The sequence below is a fragment of the Musa acuminata genome, chromosome BXJ1-6, assembly GCF_036884655.1.
Source record: "Musa acuminata AAA Group cultivar baxijiao chromosome BXJ1-6, Cavendish_Baxijiao_AAA, whole genome shotgun sequence".
NCBI lineage: Eukaryota > Viridiplantae > Streptophyta > Magnoliopsida > Zingiberales > Musaceae > Musa > Musa acuminata.
Window position 1 is genome coordinate 39,597,463 of NC_088332.1, and position 17,797 is coordinate 39,615,259.

The following is a 17,797-nucleotide window of genomic DNA, read 5'->3' on the forward strand; positions in this document are numbered from 1 at the left end:
AAGTTTACTAATCATAAAATATACTCCACAAGTAACCATGAAGATACAGGTATCGATCCCCATGACTCTCGAATGCTATCTAAGCGAATGCTCTACTATCTGAGCTAGAAGTTGCAGTCATTTCGTATCATTCTACTGATGACGTTTATTGAAACAACGAACAAATACAGTACTGTGACAACCAGCAATAGAAAATTTACTGTTATAAGTTACATGAGAACAATGACAAGTCAACGATAGATGTTCGGAATTAACCCCAAATCCAATATAAGCAGTTAGATTTGGAAGTCGTTCTACAACATCAGAAACTAGCTGGCTGATATGGTGGTCATTGGTCAAGCAAGTAAAAGACCAATTTTGCAAAAAATATTGCAGTTGCAACAAATCATGAGAATTAAAGAGGGCATTTTTTGGACTGACTGACTGGCAGTTCAGCAGCATACAAGCATTCACATATCATATTCATTACAGTTTGATGTCATGGTCAGCTACTGCTGTGGTAAAGTGGCAATTTTGTCTACATGGCATAGTTGGATATGCAATCCATGTTTAGACAATATTCACAAATGTTGGGTAGATATGTGGTCGCGAAAGCAACACAGAATCACCAAGATGCTCCGAATAATTAGCTAGTGCCAACAAATCAAAATAAAAAATTTCAATCGGAGCGCGCGCCTCCCATGAAGGTCCTTGGATCAGGGCAGGTCCCAGTGAATTGAGCCTGCGAGAAGTCGAAACCTGGATTCTGCAAATTGACAAGGAAAATGAAGATATTAGAGCTTGGTGCGACTTTACTGGTCTCGGAAGGACCAAAAATTGTATTATAATATGTGCAGAGAAGATTTGAGAGTAAAATTTGCTGGAAAAATTTATGAGTACTTATATAATTATCACTTAATGACTAGGAGAGACCTCTACAGAGTGTAGAAATCACTAGGCCACAGAAATACAAGTTTAAGCTTCAATCTGCTAGCAAAACTTGGTTAACCTACCACATGAATGGATGACAGGTGTTTTGTTAATACCTCTAAAGCTTCTCTTTGTATTATTAAACTTGTACTTGATATATTTGGTCTTAGTTCTATTTACTAATGAAACGCCTGCCATCTATATTTTTACACATAACTCTAGTATGAAGTTACCACAAATTGCCTCCTGTTATATAAAGCAATGTCATAAACCAACAGCATATCATGAAAGTTTATTTATGGCTGTTATGGAGTGAAATGATTGTGAGCTGACCCTGATTTAAGCCTAGACGAGGCTGACAATCCACAGAATCCATGTGGACCATGTGTTTTGTCATCAAACAGGGGTTGTTGACTCTTGTTTTGCTTAGGTAAGAAACGAAGTCTTGGGTATTTAACCCTCTCTCGTGTTCTTTAACATGATCATGTTTTAGTGGAACTAGCATTTTCACAACCCCCCCCCCCCCAATCTACAATTTATAGTGAAATCACTCCTTATTGGTATAGGATTCAGTGGCATATGGGTCATGTGATGCTCATGAAGAAGATGCTGGCCCATAACAATGGCTTACATGAAAAGAAAGATGCATATAACTACAAAGAGCTCATTGCTATGTCAGTTGAACTTCTTTTGCTTTCTTTTTTCCTTTCTTTGAAACAAATATCCAAACAATAAGACAAAGGATTTGAAAGAATATGCGATGATACAACAAGCAAGCACAATGAATGTGTCTATGGCACTATTTGTGATGCAAAATAACTTCAAGGATCCAATTTCATCCACAAGCTGAAGATTGTAATTCAAACTCATCAATCTTAAGTTCAAGTTCAAATGCAGAATATAGGGAGACCATTAGACAGCAGAAGCAATTGAATAATTGAGACAACTGTGAAGGCTTCAGTTAAATTGCCTAAGGTCCACAACTGAGGCTAATATTTGTAATAACTGATAAGTTATTTGATAAGATAAGGAAATCTATCGAGACCCTATTAAATCAGAGAATCTGTAATGCCCCCTATTTGAACTTATCAGAAATATTATATCTTGGACAAGAGCCGTTCTCTTGTTTATCTTGTTTACAAACCCCCGGCTGCAACACGTCCCCACCCTCCCTCCCCCCGCCTCGCCCCCCTGCCCCCCCCCACAACTAGTATCGAGAAAGTTTTGCCGAGCAACAGACATTTATCCTCAAGAAAAAGGATTATCAGCATTTTTTTTATCAAAACCGTTTGGTTGAACATATTTCTTCCCGCCACGTTTGAGGGAATAAAGTGGGGGATCAATTATTTGAATTTTACATTTCAGATTTCAACCCATAAAATGGTTGATTAAATTTAATACTATAGATACTTACCCTTAACTAAAAGCACTTTGAGGGTTAAGATGCATTAAGGAGTTAAATAAGAAATGAAACTATTTGGGTGTTTAATCTTCTAAATGTATTCAGCAGGTAAGAATTTCTTATAGGGTAATATGAAAGAGCTCAAATATATAATAAAAAGGAAATACTGAGGAAGAATGACACATGTCATAATAAAGCTTCAAGCAAAATCAACAACCTCCAATGACTCCATTATAAGAAAGACATTTTCTTTTTCTAGTTTCTTTGTCTGGAGTTTCAATTAGAGTAGGAATCCTAGTTCAGGTTGACATACTTCACAGAAAAATGATCAGCTATTTAAAACAAACGCTGTACAAGAAATATTTAATAAAAAAAAGATTTCATTAGTAACATGGGCCTCTGTTTCTTTCCTCTCTCATTGCCTCTATGATTCCTGCATTTCTCCAAATTTACTCTACAAAACCTTATATCGTGTTCTCCCTGCAAAGTGCAAAGCACTCCAGTTCACTACTAGAGGCCATGGTGCAAAGAACCAGCGAACCTTGAGCATAGCAGAAAAGTGTTGGCACCTGGCATGACACCATGCCCCATGCCTCCAATACCATGCTGGTACACTGTTTGGCATCATTGTCATGGGCAATCCTAAAGCTGTGTTGTGATAATATAATCTAAACTTCATAACATGTTAGTTCAAGTGAAAGAATAACTCCAAGCAGATTGAATAATATGATCCAATTCTATGGATGTAGCCTCTAAGCATTAAGCTATTCTTTGCATATCAACCATCATGGAGCTCCCAATTCTTACACAAGTAAAAATGAGGATAAAGTATATATTTGTTCTTTCGAATAAACTTGCCTAAATTGAGTTTCATCAGTAATCTAAGTTTAGCACCAGAAAGTTCATCATAAGTATATAAAGATTTAATAGGTCATGCAACAAATGCCACAAAATCATAACCTACTAGGAGAATAACCAGACCGGTAGGAAGCATAAGCATATTCCTATCAGGAGTTGAGACACGGCTAAACCAAAAACACACTGCAAAACCGTGCCCCTTTTAGACATAATAAGCAAGAAAATCAGACTTTACCTCTTCCTGGAATCTCTGAAGCATAAGGCGCTTCTGTTCAAGATCTGCTGAATATGGATCCAGTGCACCCTGACCAAGTATGGGGGATGACCAAGTTTGTCCTTTGTCCCTCTTCTGTAGTGTTACATGCATGATCTCATCCTCTTTTTTGTAGAAGATAAGAAAATATGTCATCAGTTTTCATACTAAAAAAAGAGAAGACTATTGAACTCTATTAAGTGTGATATAACTAATTAAATTAAGAGCCACTAATCCCATCTTACCCTTTCTAATTATTTCTCCTTAAATCTTCTTTCTCCTCCCACCACTAATCTGCAATGTTTCATCTTACCTGACAGATGCATTCAACCACCTCAAATGGCTTTTCCTCATTTTATCATCAATCAGAACTAACAACAAAAAAGCTATAGTTAACCTCCTGTCCAAGAAAACTGACCTTCAACTTATCCTACATGATGATGAGGCATCCTTTAGTTTGTACTCTTTGATCCTCTTGTAAATATCACCTGGTTAAACTGGTTGCTCAATCCAAAAGGCACCTCCCATTTTGTAGTAAAAATAGCATGACTGTGTAAGATACATGTATTTCCTGAACATCATATCCTATCCTCCCAATGCCATGGCAGAAACTTCTTGCACTAGGCTTCCTCTTACTATGGATGGGCCTTTGGTTCAGTGGTAAGGTAGATCTATTTCCTGAATGTCACAGTATAAGCAGAAGCATTCTCCTTGTAGTGGAAGATAAGACTACGGGCCTTCCACCCTTCACAACCTGATGATGGTTGGAGACCATGTGTCATGACTCGAGCCTAATGGGTTGGCCTATCAACTTCGTTTGACCCAAACAACTAGTCAAAATGTTTAAGCTGAAGTTGATAGTAATATACTCATCAGACCCACTCAAGGGTTTTACGTCCTCGTCAACGCCCAGCATAGCCCAGATCAAACCCTAGCATAGTGCATGTGAGACGTAGCCCAGTGGTGGCTCAACGTCATGACGAGTCCTCTAACTCCATCCACGGATAACTCTTTTCTACTCGAGCTCCCTCACCATGTATAAATACTAGGTCGGCTCTGATACCAAATGTCATGACTCGAGCCTGATAGGCTAATTGGCCTATCAACTTCGTTTAACCTAAACCACTGATCAAAATGTTTAAGCTGAAGTTGATAGTAGTATACTCGTCAGACCCTTATAAGTCAATCTTATTCTTATCCACTTTCGATGTGGGACTAATCGGAGTGTTACATCATAAACTAGATTACCCATTTAATTAACAGTATAATTTTTTTTTTTTGCAAAAGTTCTTCAAAATCCTTCACTTCTCAAAAGCCTTCCTTTAATCATGATAAGTTGCAATGGAAATTCCATTTAAGTTAATAAAGATGACATTATATCTCTTCACATCCAAGCTCAACCTTTCACCACTTGTCTCTTGCTAGTTGCTAGCAACCTATTTGTACTCTTAAGCCAAAAACAAAGATGAAAAGCTGCAAGCTGCTATTGCTGAATACCATGAAGAAAGTGGATCAGTTTGTTAAAGTCGAGGGCTAGATATCCTCCTTCCCATTCTCAACAAAGACATTTCCAAAAAAAAAATTGTGCTACTTTGTCATAAGAAGACAGAATATAAGAACTATTCACAGTTATGATTGTGGACAACCTGCAAAGGACTTGTTCAATTTTTAGTAGATAGATACCGACATGAAAGTTATGCAAGATCATTTGTAACCCACACTATTTTGACAAACACTATACAAAATATTGGTGGATATTAGCATGAATCAAATATTTTATTCCTTCAGTTTATGTTCAAAAATTCTAACAAAGTTTCGTGGGTAGCCCAAAATTAGCACGACAGTAAAAAATGAAACAAATAACAGGTGTATTCGACATTTTAGGTTCTGTCCATCAGCAGCTTCAAATCTAATCGTGTATGCATATATATTTAGTAGACACAAGCACCTTTTGCAAGTTAAGAATGTAAAAGGTGTTGAATACAAAGAACAAGCTTGGACACATGCATGCGCACCAAAAAAGAAAAAAAAAAGTTTAGGATGATTTTATAAAGTGTAGTATATGTACTAAAAATGTATTGCTGACAGATACCAGGCACAGAAACTAGGACAAAAGACCAAAAAAAAAAAAGCAATAAACTGATACATCAAAGAGGCTTAAAATCTAAAGCATAGATGAACTGGCACTTAAAGCTTCTCTTCAAATCGACCAGAGAAAAAAATTCAGTGACAGTGTGTTATTCTCACCGTTGATAAATAACTCTAAATACCAGTAATAATCTGATGCCATTTAATCCAGGGCTTGTCTGATTCCCCACATTAACTAACTAAATGCAGTACTTAGCTTGATCTAACCAACCAATTCCATTACCAATAAAATCACCACAAAGCCCTTATGAAATGACGAAGAATTGAGACAAGGAAAAGAAATCAAAACTTGCAAAGAACAAGGACACATTACCAAGGGTCCAAAACGACGAGTCAGTCTTCACAGGGCAGGCGAGATCATGCTGACAACAAATTGAAGGCATTGAGGAAAAGGGACTATCAACAATCAACCAAACATATGACTAGAGAAAGGAAACGCATACATTGAGATAAGGGGGATTTCCCTTGATGCCCAATTCGATGTGCGCAGACTGGATCTTGCAGTAGAACAGCTTCTTGGGGACATTGGCAGGGAGGTCGATGTAGATGTTGACTTCATCTAGGGTTTGATCCCATTCGAAGACCTTCTGACCTAGATGATGGAAACCAGCAACACGTAATAAAACTATTCGGAATCCTCAGCAACCGCGGAGGAAGACAGAGGAGATTCCGATGAGGGATCGAGGCCTTTTACCGCCATGGGAGAAGCTGTGGCGCTTGTCCGGTGCCAACTTCTCCGCCATCACCCCCTCCTCTCGGGTCCTTCTTCTACGACTACCCGTACGTGTTAAGCCGAGATGCAACTTATTATTTGTACAACGAAAACCATGCCACGGTCGCATGGTTAACTTCCGAAAACCATTCCTTTTTTCTTTATATTTATATATTTACTCATGTAATTAATTATCTTTATCATTCCGATCTCTATATTTTTAAAATTATATTAAAATCTAAAATAAAAATATTTAATCTTATTTTCCGAAAATACATTAACTTTTTCTCATTTCAATTTACCACTAAGTACATATAATATTTCTATCATCACGTAAAAAGAAACGAAATAAAATATTTTAATTTCATATCAAATATAATATTTAAAAAGATATTATGATAACTAATTATAAAAGATAATCAATAATTAATTTTGCCGCTATTATTGACAAATCATCCAAACAAATTTATTACTCGATCTCTTAGTTTTGTCTATTTATTATTATTATTATTATTATTATTATTATTATTATTATTATTATTAAAGTAAACAATATTTAATGGCAAAAAAAAAGCTTATGATCGAAAATGTTAATAGGGACAATATTTCTTGGCACATCCTAAGATGTGTTATGTATAGAAGATTAGAGTGTGAAAATGTCATCCACTATAGCTTGAATTTTGTTTATTTAACGCTTTAGGAAACTTATCACTCAAATATGTCTGCTAAATGGTGACATCACTCGGATTGCATGTGAGAGGAACGAAATGTGATCGATCAAATGCCTCGAATACAACGAAGGGTGATTTTGTAAATTCAGTCGAGCGTATGAACAAGAAGAGCACCAGAAAGAAGAAACGAAGGCAGCGCAGCCTCCTCTCCGTCTCCTCGAGCGTCGGAATAGGAGGGAAGGCTCCGAGAGAAAGAGAGAGGAGATAGGAGAAGGTGGGGAGAAACTATACGAAGCGAAGACATGGCTCTCAGAGTGACCCTTCCACCGAAGATTTCCCTCGTCCTCACTCCTCCCAAGCCAAACCTGGGATCCCCTAGGGTCTCCATGGCCTCCGCTATCCGTGCTTCCGCCGCAAAGTGAGCTCCTTTCGCCCCCAGAAAAAAGGTCCCCTTTGTTCCATCGGAAGCTTTTTGGTTCCGCTCCTGCGGGTGCAGGCTTCGTGATCGGTCTCGATCGGCTCCTGTGTTGCATTTGAATTGTTCCTTCGAGGTGCCATCGTGATTTAAGCGATTTGGGTTTGTCGATCTGATGATACGGAAGTGTTTCGCTCTTATTGCATTTGGTTCCAACATTTTCGGAGTCGATTTGTTCTTCTTGGCCGTTGAATTATTCGATTCCAGATATATTGTAATTAATGAGTGTATTTGTTTGCTCATCCTGATCGATCTTATGGTGCTTGATCTGCTATTTGCATCATTTGAAATGGCTCAGGTAGTATGCTTTGGTTTTAGTCTCCGTGCCCGTCGTTTTGCCTATGAGGAAAGAGCTTTGATGCATGCGTGACTTGTTCTCTCGAGGATGCCCTGTCCAAAAGTTCGTTTTTTTTTGGGATTCTGGCAATTTTGGTTTGGACACAATGTTTGTTTTCTTCTGTGGTTTGAGTTTGATGACCGTGAGTTGTTGAATGCTGCCAAGAATCTGGCGCTAGCTTCTTGTTCGCATGTGTTTGTTCTATTTAACTTTAAAGAAAAGAATCTTCTTACCGTATAACTTTGGTGGTGCCGACGTACCGGAGAGGCCACAACAAAATCTGTGGCCTCAAGTGTTTGACATAACCTTTTTCAGAGAGGTCAATATCAAGTGTGTAATTGTTGGAAGTATGAGGTAAGAAGTTATTGATGAGAAAGGAACATGCTTGATGCTTGGCTTGGGCCTATTCATAAATGACGAATTATCTACAGATCAGTATCATATACATACCATGGTTGTATACCTCAGCTTTACATTTCAGAATTTTCATAATGATACTTGTGAATTAGGCATTAAGGTATTGAAATTTGTTGTTCAATTTGGTTATAGTAATTGTCAGCTTTGGAGATAGAATATTATGTGCTTTGTTTTCCTTGGTAAAAATCTAAATTATTGGACTTTCTCTATCGTGTACGTAGTTAATGAATTTGAATAATTATGTCTAGTAATCCCTATTAATTCTGTTTCTGAACTCCACCCGTGGTGCTTACTTGTGGTTGCATATATGATTGCTTTAGCTTCCAAAAATTTTCTTTTGCAACTTATCTATTCCCAATTATATTATCAGAAAATTTGCTACAATTTCATAGCATTGTGTGAGATATAAACTATTTGACAAGTACATGGAGTGAAGCATTAAGACCATGAATATGATATTTCTCATTCTAAAATTATTGGCGATGCATATTTCTTCTCTTTTCAGGTTAATTTTCCATGAATAACTCATGTAAAAGAAAACCTTTAAAAAGCATTTTCTGCTAGGCAAAGTTTAAGAAGTAAGGCAATCCTTAGAACATGTATTGGAGGGTGCCTTGTGTACTGATCTTCTTCTTTTTTGTCAATCGCAATCAGATTTTCTATTAGTTAACCCAGCTTTTTAATCAATATAAGTTTGTAGTAATTTTTTTCTGTTCTCCTATAACTCGAATGTACTTATGACAACGGACATATTACAAGTCAAATGGGTAAGTTTGTAGTAATTTTTTTCTGTTCTCCTATAACTCGAATGTACTTATGACAACGGACATATTACAAGTCAAATGGGTAAGTTCAGGACAGGGATTAACTACTTATAGCCATAGCTCATTTATTCTAAATGTTGATGTTGCTACATGCATTCTGCATCTCCTATAGTAATAAGTCATTAATTTTTTGCTAAGTTGACATCTATATAATATAATCAGCCACAATGGATTTAGGTTGTTTGCAAGAAACTCTCTCCTTTCGTCATGAAAATCATGCTTAATTCCTTGTTAAATTTTTTGGTGTTGTACATCTCCATGTATGTGTTGTCCATCCTGATTCAGTTTATGTTGGAACAATAGTAATCGTATACATCTGTATAGTATCATAACAAATAAAAGAACTTTGCATCTCAATCAAATCATTTCACAGTTTAAGGTTTCTGGGTCAAGCTTAGTGGTTGTTTTGAGTAAACCAAGAACATAAACAACTGTGCTCCATTGCATGTGATTAATAATCCATCTGTTGCTAGGATAGTTGCATCAATAACCTTCTAGCTTGTAACATCCTAGCTTTTCTGCCTTTCTTGATCAAGCTGATTTCCTTTTATCATTTTAGTCCTTTTTCTGTGACGTTGGGGGTATTCTAGAGCAAGGTCACTCAGACATTTTGCTGTCTAAGATCAATGTATATCTTGAATTCTGTATTTCACAGCATAGGACCATGCCTGTTATGTTCTCGCCCATCCCTCAATAACCAAGGTTTAGCATCCAACTAGCAAATCCTGATCCTGATTAGCAGGATAGGATTAAGAATGGGCTATCCTACAAAGCATGTCTAGTTGCGGTGTAGTTATAGATGTTGAGTATACAAAAACAAATCTCATAATTACTTGTCAGATATGGTTTATATATATATATATATATATATATATATATATATATATATATATATATATTTTTTTTTTTTTTTTTTTTTTTGGAACCTTTTTATGTGGCTTTTCTCCATTAAATTTTTCATACAACTCAAGGAGAAAAATAAAAGTTTTGGTCCATAACTGATGATTCAAGGAGCTGTATAGCACATATAATTATGATGAAGCTCCAGCTGTGATTATACTGCCATTCAAGCATTTGTATATGTGTGCATATCAAGTAAACTTATAATGACTATGACAAGGTTTTAACTAGCTGACAAGCTGTCATGCTAAATATATGGATCAACTACATGGATTGTTTTACTAGAGTCAACACATATAGAACTGCATTGCTTTCAGTTATCTGATGAATTTTGGTTCTAAATCTTAATTATTCTGATATTTCACAATTCTCTTTGGTGCCTGTATATATGATCCATTAGTTATCTGCAATCAAAAAATTCTGGAAGACTGCATGACTTGGACATTCTCTTTTATTTTCTCTTTCTAGTGCATTCCTAATGGAAGATAATCTTGGTATTTTCTTTTTTTTTTCTCAAAATATCAGAATTGAAACTTCAAAGAAGCCCTTCTGTCCTCCTCGCGAGGTACATGTTCAAGTTACACATTCTATGCCGCCTCAGAAGGTTGAGATCTTTAGGGCATTAGAGGACTGGGCAGAGAATAACATCCTGGTACATCTAAAGCCAGTTGAAAAGTGTTGGCAGCCACAAGATTTTCTTCCAGACCCTTCCTCAGATGGATTTTATGAAGAAGTTCAAGAACTGAGAGAACGATCAAAGGAGATCCCTGATGATTATTATGTTTGCTTGGTTGGAGATATGATCACAGAGGAAGCCCTTCCTACATACCAGACAATGCTTAATACCCTTGATGGTGTGCGAGATGAAACCGGTGCAAGCCTTACCTCGTGGGCTATCTGGACAAGGGCATGGACTGCTGAAGAGAACAGACATGGTGACCTTCTCAACAAGTACTTGTACCTGACAGGAAGAGTAAACATGAAACAAATTGAGAAAACCATACAATATCTGATTGGTTCAGGAATGGTAAGTTCCCTGATCTGCTTAAGTTACTTGGCTTTGACAGCATTCAGATCTCCAGAATTTATCTTTTAATATACTGTCCTCAAAACTTTGGGCAAAATCCTGAAATTTGTGGTTAATCTACTGACTAAGTGCACTAGCAACAAAGTCTGCATGATTTTTTTTATATATATTTTAAATTATTTTGACCAGCAATATATTGGATCTGAGACCAAAAAGATATTCTGGATGTATTTAGGCCTGTCTCTATTTTTGTTGGTCATATGTGGCTATTCATTTGAAGCAAAATAGCAAGAACCAATAATTTTTAAAAGGAAGAGTGGTGCTAAATGTTAACAACTATGTCTCCTTGATGTCTTTCATCTACTTTCTGGACAAAAACCATAGAATCTTGCAATGAATTCTGTCCTCCAGTATTAATTGGAATGTTCTTTCTATTAATCTGAAGTGAAGTTTTGAGGAATGAAAATAGATACTTTAGTATATTACTATATTTTTCAAGGAGAAATGTTCCGTATGAGTTAGGAAACTGTAGAATAGGTTCTGTTGAAGTCCCTAAGCTGCATTTTGTCTCAGCCATGGTTAATATTAACTCTTCTGTTTCTGGTTGATTGAAAAACTTAATATTTCCTAAGCTACTTAATCTGCATATATTGATAAGTTGCCTTTCACCAGCACATGTAAATAATTTTAGTTGGAAAGAATGTCAACACGTTAACTTCTTTTGTTTGTTCTGCTTTTGATAGGATCCCAGAACTGAGAATAGCCCCTACCTTGGCTTCATATACACCTCATTTCAAGAACGAGCTACCTTTGTATCCCATGGAAACACGGCCAGGCATGCCAAGGAATATGGGGACCTGAAGCTGGCTCAGATATGTGGCACTATAGCTGCAGACGAGAAGCGCCATGAAACTGCATACACCAAGATAGTGGAGAAGCTTTTCGAGATAGACCCCGATGGGACAATGCTTGCATTTGCAGACATGATGAAGAAGAAGATTTCGATGCCTGCCCATCTAATGTACGACGGACGTGATGATAACCTCTTTGAGCACTTCTCTGCTGTGGCTCAGCGGTTGGGTGTCTATACTGCAAAGGACTACGCTGATATACTCGAGTTTCTTGTCGTGAGGTGGAACCTGGAGAAGCTTAGTGTCCTGTCGGGAGAGGCAAGTCAAGCCCAGGACTTTGTATGCACTTTGGCTCCAAGGATACGAAGACTCGAAGAAAGAGCACAGGGGAAGGCCAAGCAATCACCAAGAATTCCTTTCAGTTGGATCAATTACAGGGAAGTGCAGCTGTGAGCACAAACGACAATCGCTTTCCTATGTTAAAAGAAATATCCGATTAGCTCTAGGTCTCATATAAAGTGTCTGCATCCAACTTATGCTGCAGTTGGCTAGTAATAAGGATTTGTCGGATTGAGCATTAGTATCATAAAGCCATATTTATGTTTCTGAATCAGGATGTGAGCTGTCATCTTATCAGGTTATATATAGATTTCTTGAACATGACATGAATCTTGTAAGGGCTGTTCCGAGGTTTTCATAGATTTTGGAGAGCTTAATCTACAGTTACTTTTTAAGTTTTTCATGTACAAGTAATGAAACTGCAGTTAATAATTCCCTCTTTCCCGAACTCCATCTATGCATGATTGCTGAGTCTTTTCTAGTTTCTTTTTGTTGTAAGAGATGATCAGATAATTCTTTTTACATAAAGAAGAAATGTAACTCCAGGGATCTTAATTGGATCCGTTTAAATTGTTGATCTTGAACCCTAATTTTATGGTTGTTGAGTTGTTCTATACAATGTCTATTGAAATGAAACCAACAAGGTTCAGATCCCAGTTCTAAAATGGATCTTTGCCCTGTTCATTTCCGATTTCACTCCCTTGCATGCGCGACACAGTGCAGCTTCTATATAAATTATTTAGTTGCCGTTGGATTGAACAATGCACATTCGATCTATTTTTGGCAATAGGGAAATAAGAGGTTCGTGATCCTACTAAGAACACTATGAGATTGCACTTGTAATGTTGCTAAGATTAAGATTAACTTATAAGGATTTGATAAGTGTATTATTATTTATTTTACTTTAAATATTTTGACTAGTTAATTAGGACAAATGAAATTGAGATCAATTAGCCTATTAGACTTAGACCATAACATTTGATATCAAAATCGATCTAATATTTAGACATGATAAGAGAGTTAGGAGTAGGAAAAGACTACTATAGATAGAGTTAAACAACTTGTTAAAACATGGAGCTACCCGTCAAGCTATGCTTTATATACACTATGTCAATGTTTGATTTGTACTATGCTGTGCCTTGATAAGTGCATGTGGAGAAAATTATAATACTCAATTAGACTCAAAACTAAAATTAGTTAAAAAAGAATGGATGAGTATATTATTTGTTAAGAAATCATACATATGAAATTTCTTTTTTATAGTAAAGTAAAAGTAATAATTAATATTCTTAGATGATTTAAAAAATACACATGAAATTCTTTTTCTTACAAGTCATTTAAATAAAGTAAAATTAAAAATAATTATATAAAATTATTGATCATTATTCGATCGATAAACATTAGTATAAGTTTTTAAGAGTTAGTCACATCGTCGATTTTAATTTTGTATGTTCCAAACTGCAAAATCCAATCATAATGCTGAATAATTCATGAAAAATCAAAATGACAAAGTCTACACAATAATCTTTAATATTTCTCACCTACTATTTATCTAACATTGCAAGCTCTTAGCTTTCTTTAACATCAACCTCCAATCCATGGACTGCACGCGCCGCCTCTCCCAGTGCGCGTGCTCGGAACGAGCAAGTCTGCGACACACAACACTCGGAGCACTCCCAACGTCAAAAGACCTCACCGTTGTTTTCTATTAGCTTCTGTCTCCCTCCTTCCTCTCCTTCGTGCTCAAAACTACTCTCGAGCTGTACAGCTTCGGATGGCCGACACCAACAAAAAGTCAACCGAGAACGACCGTCTTATTCATCTGACACACAAAACAAAGAAAACCAAATACATCCTCCTTGGGTTTGACTCCGCGGAATCATCTCCGACCATGAACACATGTTCCAGATAATGCTTGTCGGGGAAGGTCTTAACTGGTGACAACAACTTGTAATTTAAATACTTACTGTAAGATTGCATGATTGGATTCTCTTTCTGCCTTAAATCATTAATCTATTTGTACCTATGCGTGATTACATTTTGTTCATCCATAATTATCCTGTTGCTCAGATCATTTGCTCCATGGGTTAAGCTTCAAATGGGGTTTCCACACATTTATCCTTTTAGTGTTTGGAAACAACATATTTGCTGAATCTAACTATAATATTGCACTTATCCTTTCCATCAATATTCATAAACAAATTAGTATTATTTGGTTTGCAGTACAAAGATCCCAATATTCTATCCGAAATACACATAATGTTCTTACAATAATCTTTTAAAGAACATATGCATCGTCTACACTTTTATTACAATAAAAATGATATATATATATATATATATAACCATATAAAACACTCCTAATATTGTTTATCATAATAAGCTTTTAGAGTATTAATATGATAAAATTCATCCACGATTACATATATATAATTTTTAGATTTCACAGTGATAATATATATATATATGCTAAAATCAGATTTAGAGGAATAAATACAAAAAAAAAACTATTATGTATATATGAAATGTTCCCTTCATATTGGAGCTGAGCACAGTGTCACTCATCAGATGTCTGAACTCCTGTCACTGTCATCTGCAGCCCATGGTTTTGTTCATGGCATTTATCTTCCAGCTCCTGGAATGAGCTGTCGACACATGAAACCTTAATCTGTGACATATACCACCAAACCAAACAACAAAACAAAAGCCATGCATTCTTGTGTTGTTCTTCTCAATTAGATCATCTTCTGATTCCACCACACCATCATAAACTAATCTACCCTTAACGTCACCCTGCCATTTGATCCCCACACCCCGATTCCCTTCACATTTGCAGGAATGATTCCGTTTACACTGCCCTATATGAGCTGGTGTTCATGCAGGAACTGAGCTTGACCCGAGCGATGGAGAGCGACCATCCCTTCCTCTTTGCGCCACAGGCCCGCATAAGCAACGAGGACGACGGGTTCGATCCCGTCTTCGAGAGCTACGACCATGAGCTGCTCCAGTTCATGCTCTTCGACGGCGGGCTCGCGGGTGATGGCCATCTGAGCTTGCTGAGGGAAGGAGCGCTGTTCGATGCTGGCGGCCATGAAGGAACCACCGCCACCCAGTACCTGCAGGCCGATGCGCCTTCGGGCTCTCCCGACCTTAGCTTGGAGGTGGATGACGATCCTCCTGCGTGCGGAGAGTGCCATGATGGTGGCGATTCCCCCGGGGGGATCACCAAGACAAGGAGAGACCGGTCCAAGACTCTGATATCGGAGAGGAAGAGGAGGGTTCGCATGAAGGAGAAGCTGTACGAGCTGCGCTCTCTGGTTCCCAATATAACGAAGGTACAGATACGTTACTCGCCACCTGTTTCAGGTTGTGGTGGAGAGAGGCTTGACCATGGTTAATGCGATGTCGTGCAGATGGACAAAGCTTCCATCATAGCCGACGCAGTAGTGTACTTGAAGAATCTGCAATCTAAGGCGAAGAAGTTGGAGGAGGAAGTGAGCATGCTCGAGTCCTCGTCGCGAGAAGGCCAACCGCTTCAGGTTCCAAGCAGGAAGACGACCAAAGCTACAGATTTGGAGGAGGCTGCTGCTGTGAGAGGCGGCAACATAATGCAGGTAAACGCATACGAAGTGGGTGAGGGAAGGTTCTACGTGAAGGTGGAGGGCAGCATGGGAGACGGAGCGGTGTCATCTCTCTACTCCGCCGTCGAGTCTCTCTTGTGCTTCGATCTGGAGAGCTCCAACTTCTCCCTCAACCCCAATGGATTTGTGTTCACGCTAACCTTCAAAGTATAAACGCCGAACACAGTTCTCTCCATTTTTGCTCTTCTCATTGGATTGCTCGTGTTAGGGTTGAGAATGTTTCTGTACTGCTGCAGATCGGAGACTTCAGCAGGGAGATGAATGCATCCTCCATGGAGTTATGGGTGATGGGAGCTCTTCTGAGGGAGGGGTTTCAACTCATGCAGACAACTCCTCCTTTGTAGAGAGCTACTTGTCCTCCACTATCAGCGGCCACCCTCTCACATATTTTGAGCTTTGCGTACTCACTTTTATTTGTAGACATGTTCACTGTAATAACAATCTGCTCTTCAGGCATTGGAGTGTATGCATGCATGCATCGACTGCCATGAGTTTTATCATGTGGAATCCACCATACTGAAATCATATGCAATAATGAGAGCACAATCATATAAAATAAGAGTTATATGTACCATATAATGGTAGAAAAGAGAGATGTAGCAACCAAAGTACTGTCAGGTAATTGGAAATTATGTGACTTCAATTGCACAAACAAGTTTCAATTCTTACAAGAAGCAGCCCAAATCATTTGCAGATATCAACTGCTATGATTGTACAGTAGACATAGGTTTGCTCTGATCCCATTGAGGAGGTGAAATATACTTCTTCAGAGTGACTTCTTATTTGTTCTTATAATAAGGAGTTCACTAATGACCCTTAACAAAACTTGATATTGTGGTTGACATGATCATAGATCTAGTGTTTGAATACAAGTGTACTACACAGGTAATTTAAGATTAGATAATTGAAACAAAGATATCCAGGCTTTCTAGATATTGTAATGAAGAGATTCTGACCATTGAATAAGGCTTTTATTATTATTATTAATATATTAAAGATTGCAGAAAGTCAACCACTATTCCTGCTTGTATATAAATCTGACCTCAAGATTCTTCACTAAGATAAACTTCTTTAATCTTTTATATTGACAACAATGGAGGGGTTGATCTCTAATAATAAACTATAAGGAGTTATGTCCCAAACCACTTCAATATAAGGATAGAAAAGGTTAAGGATGGTTACCTATATATTTCTTCCAATTTTTGTTATATCTATAATTAATTCTCTCAGACCCTTGCATGACATTTATCTTGACTTTGTTATTTTTATGTATTCAGGACTTGCAAAAGTCTACTAATATTTTTGTGGTGACGTAGTGAGTACTGTAATTTCATCAACCAACCCTAAAGGTTTTATGAAGCAATTCTCTTTCTTCAGGTTTTAGCTGAAGACTAAACCTAGATCTCAGGTTTTAGCTGCCAAAGATGAATAATTGTGAATTCTTGAAAAAAATCTCTATGTTTGAGAGATTTTTGTAGAGCTCTCCTGATCGTATAAAAAATTATTTTACCCTTATTTTATCACTGTTGTATTGTGTTTGGTTAGTTGAATTTGCTCCTGCTTGTCTCGCGCTCATACAAGGAAAGAGGAGGTGCAACAACGATAGCCCTTGTCGTCCTCGTGTGAGCAAGGGTGTAGGTGGCCGCTATCATAGATGTAAGAAAGGTGGGGGTGGGAGAAGGTTTGACGAGGGCTATTGTGACTCTGTCGTCAGGTGAGTTTGGTGAAGATAGAAGCCTTGCTCTTGTTGTAAGTGGAGGGGCTGTAGAAGTTGTGCCTATGTTGTTAGGGGTAGTGGTGATCATTGTACTTCTGTCATTAGGTGAGTTTAATAGATAAGGAGGTTTCACCTTCATGTGCCTATGTGGAGGAGGCCTTGCGACGAGGAAGGAGGACTATAGAGGCCATAATGAGCCTTTTCACAATAGGTCTAGAGGGGCAGAGGGGAGGAAAGGTAATGACGAAAGTATTGTAGAACAATGACATATGACGGAGGTAGGTCCGATGGGTGGAACGGGTAAAATGATTATTTA

At 37.6% G+C, this 17,797-nt stretch overlaps 3 protein-coding genes across 4 annotated transcripts; 2 read left to right on the plus strand and 1 right to left on the minus strand.

Annotated features, from left to right (window-relative positions):
- Nucleotides 1-388: 388 nt before the first annotated feature.
- On the minus strand, nt 389-6,414 carry LOC135676938 (uncharacterized). The gene is made up of 5 exons (XM_065188676.1): nt 6,265-6,414; nt 6,014-6,162; nt 5,884-5,932; nt 3,405-3,547; nt 389-745 (listed from the first exon to the last, which is right to left on the minus strand). The coding sequence occupies exons 1-5, from the start codon at nt 6,410-6,412 to the stop codon at nt 659-661; spliced, it is 576 nt and encodes a 191-aa protein (XP_065044748.1). The 5' UTR covers nt 6,413-6,414; the 3' UTR covers nt 389-658.
- Nucleotides 6,415-7,108: 694 nt separating this feature from the next.
- Nucleotides 7,109-12,571, plus strand: LOC135676939 (stearoyl-[acyl-carrier-protein] 9-desaturase, chloroplastic-like). Of its 2 annotated transcripts, none has more exons than XM_065188678.1 (3): nt 7,109-7,371; nt 10,432-10,933; nt 11,677-12,571. In XM_065188678.1, exons 1-3 carry the CDS (start codon nt 7,256-7,258, stop codon nt 12,235-12,237), a joined length of 1,179 nt encoding a protein of 392 aa, XP_065044750.1. In that variant the 5' UTR covers nt 7,109-7,255; the 3' UTR covers nt 12,238-12,571. The 2 variants fall into 2 exon arrangements, with proteins under 2 accessions (XP_065044750.1, XP_065044749.1); XM_065188677.1 differs by lacking the exon at nt 7,109-7,371 and adding an exon at nt 7,406-8,119.
- Nucleotides 12,572-15,004: 2,433 nt separating this feature from the next.
- On the plus strand, nt 15,005-16,430 carry LOC135677826 (transcription factor BHLH156-like). The gene is made up of 3 exons (XM_065190237.1): nt 15,005-15,458; nt 15,537-15,911; nt 16,001-16,430. Exons 1-3 carry the CDS (start codon nt 15,027-15,029, stop codon nt 16,106-16,108), a joined length of 915 nt encoding a protein of 304 aa, XP_065046309.1. The 5' UTR covers nt 15,005-15,026; the 3' UTR covers nt 16,109-16,430.
- Nucleotides 16,431-17,797: the final 1,367 nt, after the last annotated feature.

Coding starts and splice junctions, on each gene's coding strand:
- LOC135677826 (XM_065190237.1), top strand. CDS start 15,027: ATGGAGAGCGACCATCCCTTCCTCTTTGCGCCACAGGCCCGCATAAGC. Junction 15,459..15,536: donor TGGTTCCCAATATAACGAAG/GTACAGATACGT, acceptor GATGTCGTGCAG/ATGGACAAAGCTTCCATCAT. Junction 15,912..16,000: donor TGTTCACGCTAACCTTCAAA/GTATAAACGCCG, acceptor GTACTGCTGCAG/ATCGGAGACTTCAGCAGGGA.
- LOC135676938 (XM_065188676.1), bottom strand. CDS start 6,412: ATGCGACCGTGGCATGGTTTTCGTTGTACAAATAATAAGTTGCATCTC. Junction 6,163..6,264: donor CCACAGCTTCTCCCATGGCG/GTAAAAGGCCTC, acceptor TCCATCATCTAG/GTCAGAAGGTCTTCGAATGG. Junction 746..3,404: donor TTCAGAGATTCCAGGAAGAG/GTAAAGTCTGAT, acceptor GTCAATTTGCAG/AATCCAGGTTTCGACTTCTC.
- LOC135676939 (XM_065188677.1), top strand. CDS start 7,956: ATGTGTTTGTTCTATTTAACTTTAAAGAAAAGAATCTTCTTACCGTAT. Junction 8,120..10,431: donor GTAATTGTTGGAAGTATGAG/GTAAGAAGTTAT, acceptor TCAAAATATCAG/AATTGAAACTTCAAAGAAGC. Junction 10,934..11,676: donor ATCTGATTGGTTCAGGAATG/GTAAGTTCCCTG, acceptor TGCTTTTGATAG/GATCCCAGAACTGAGAATAG.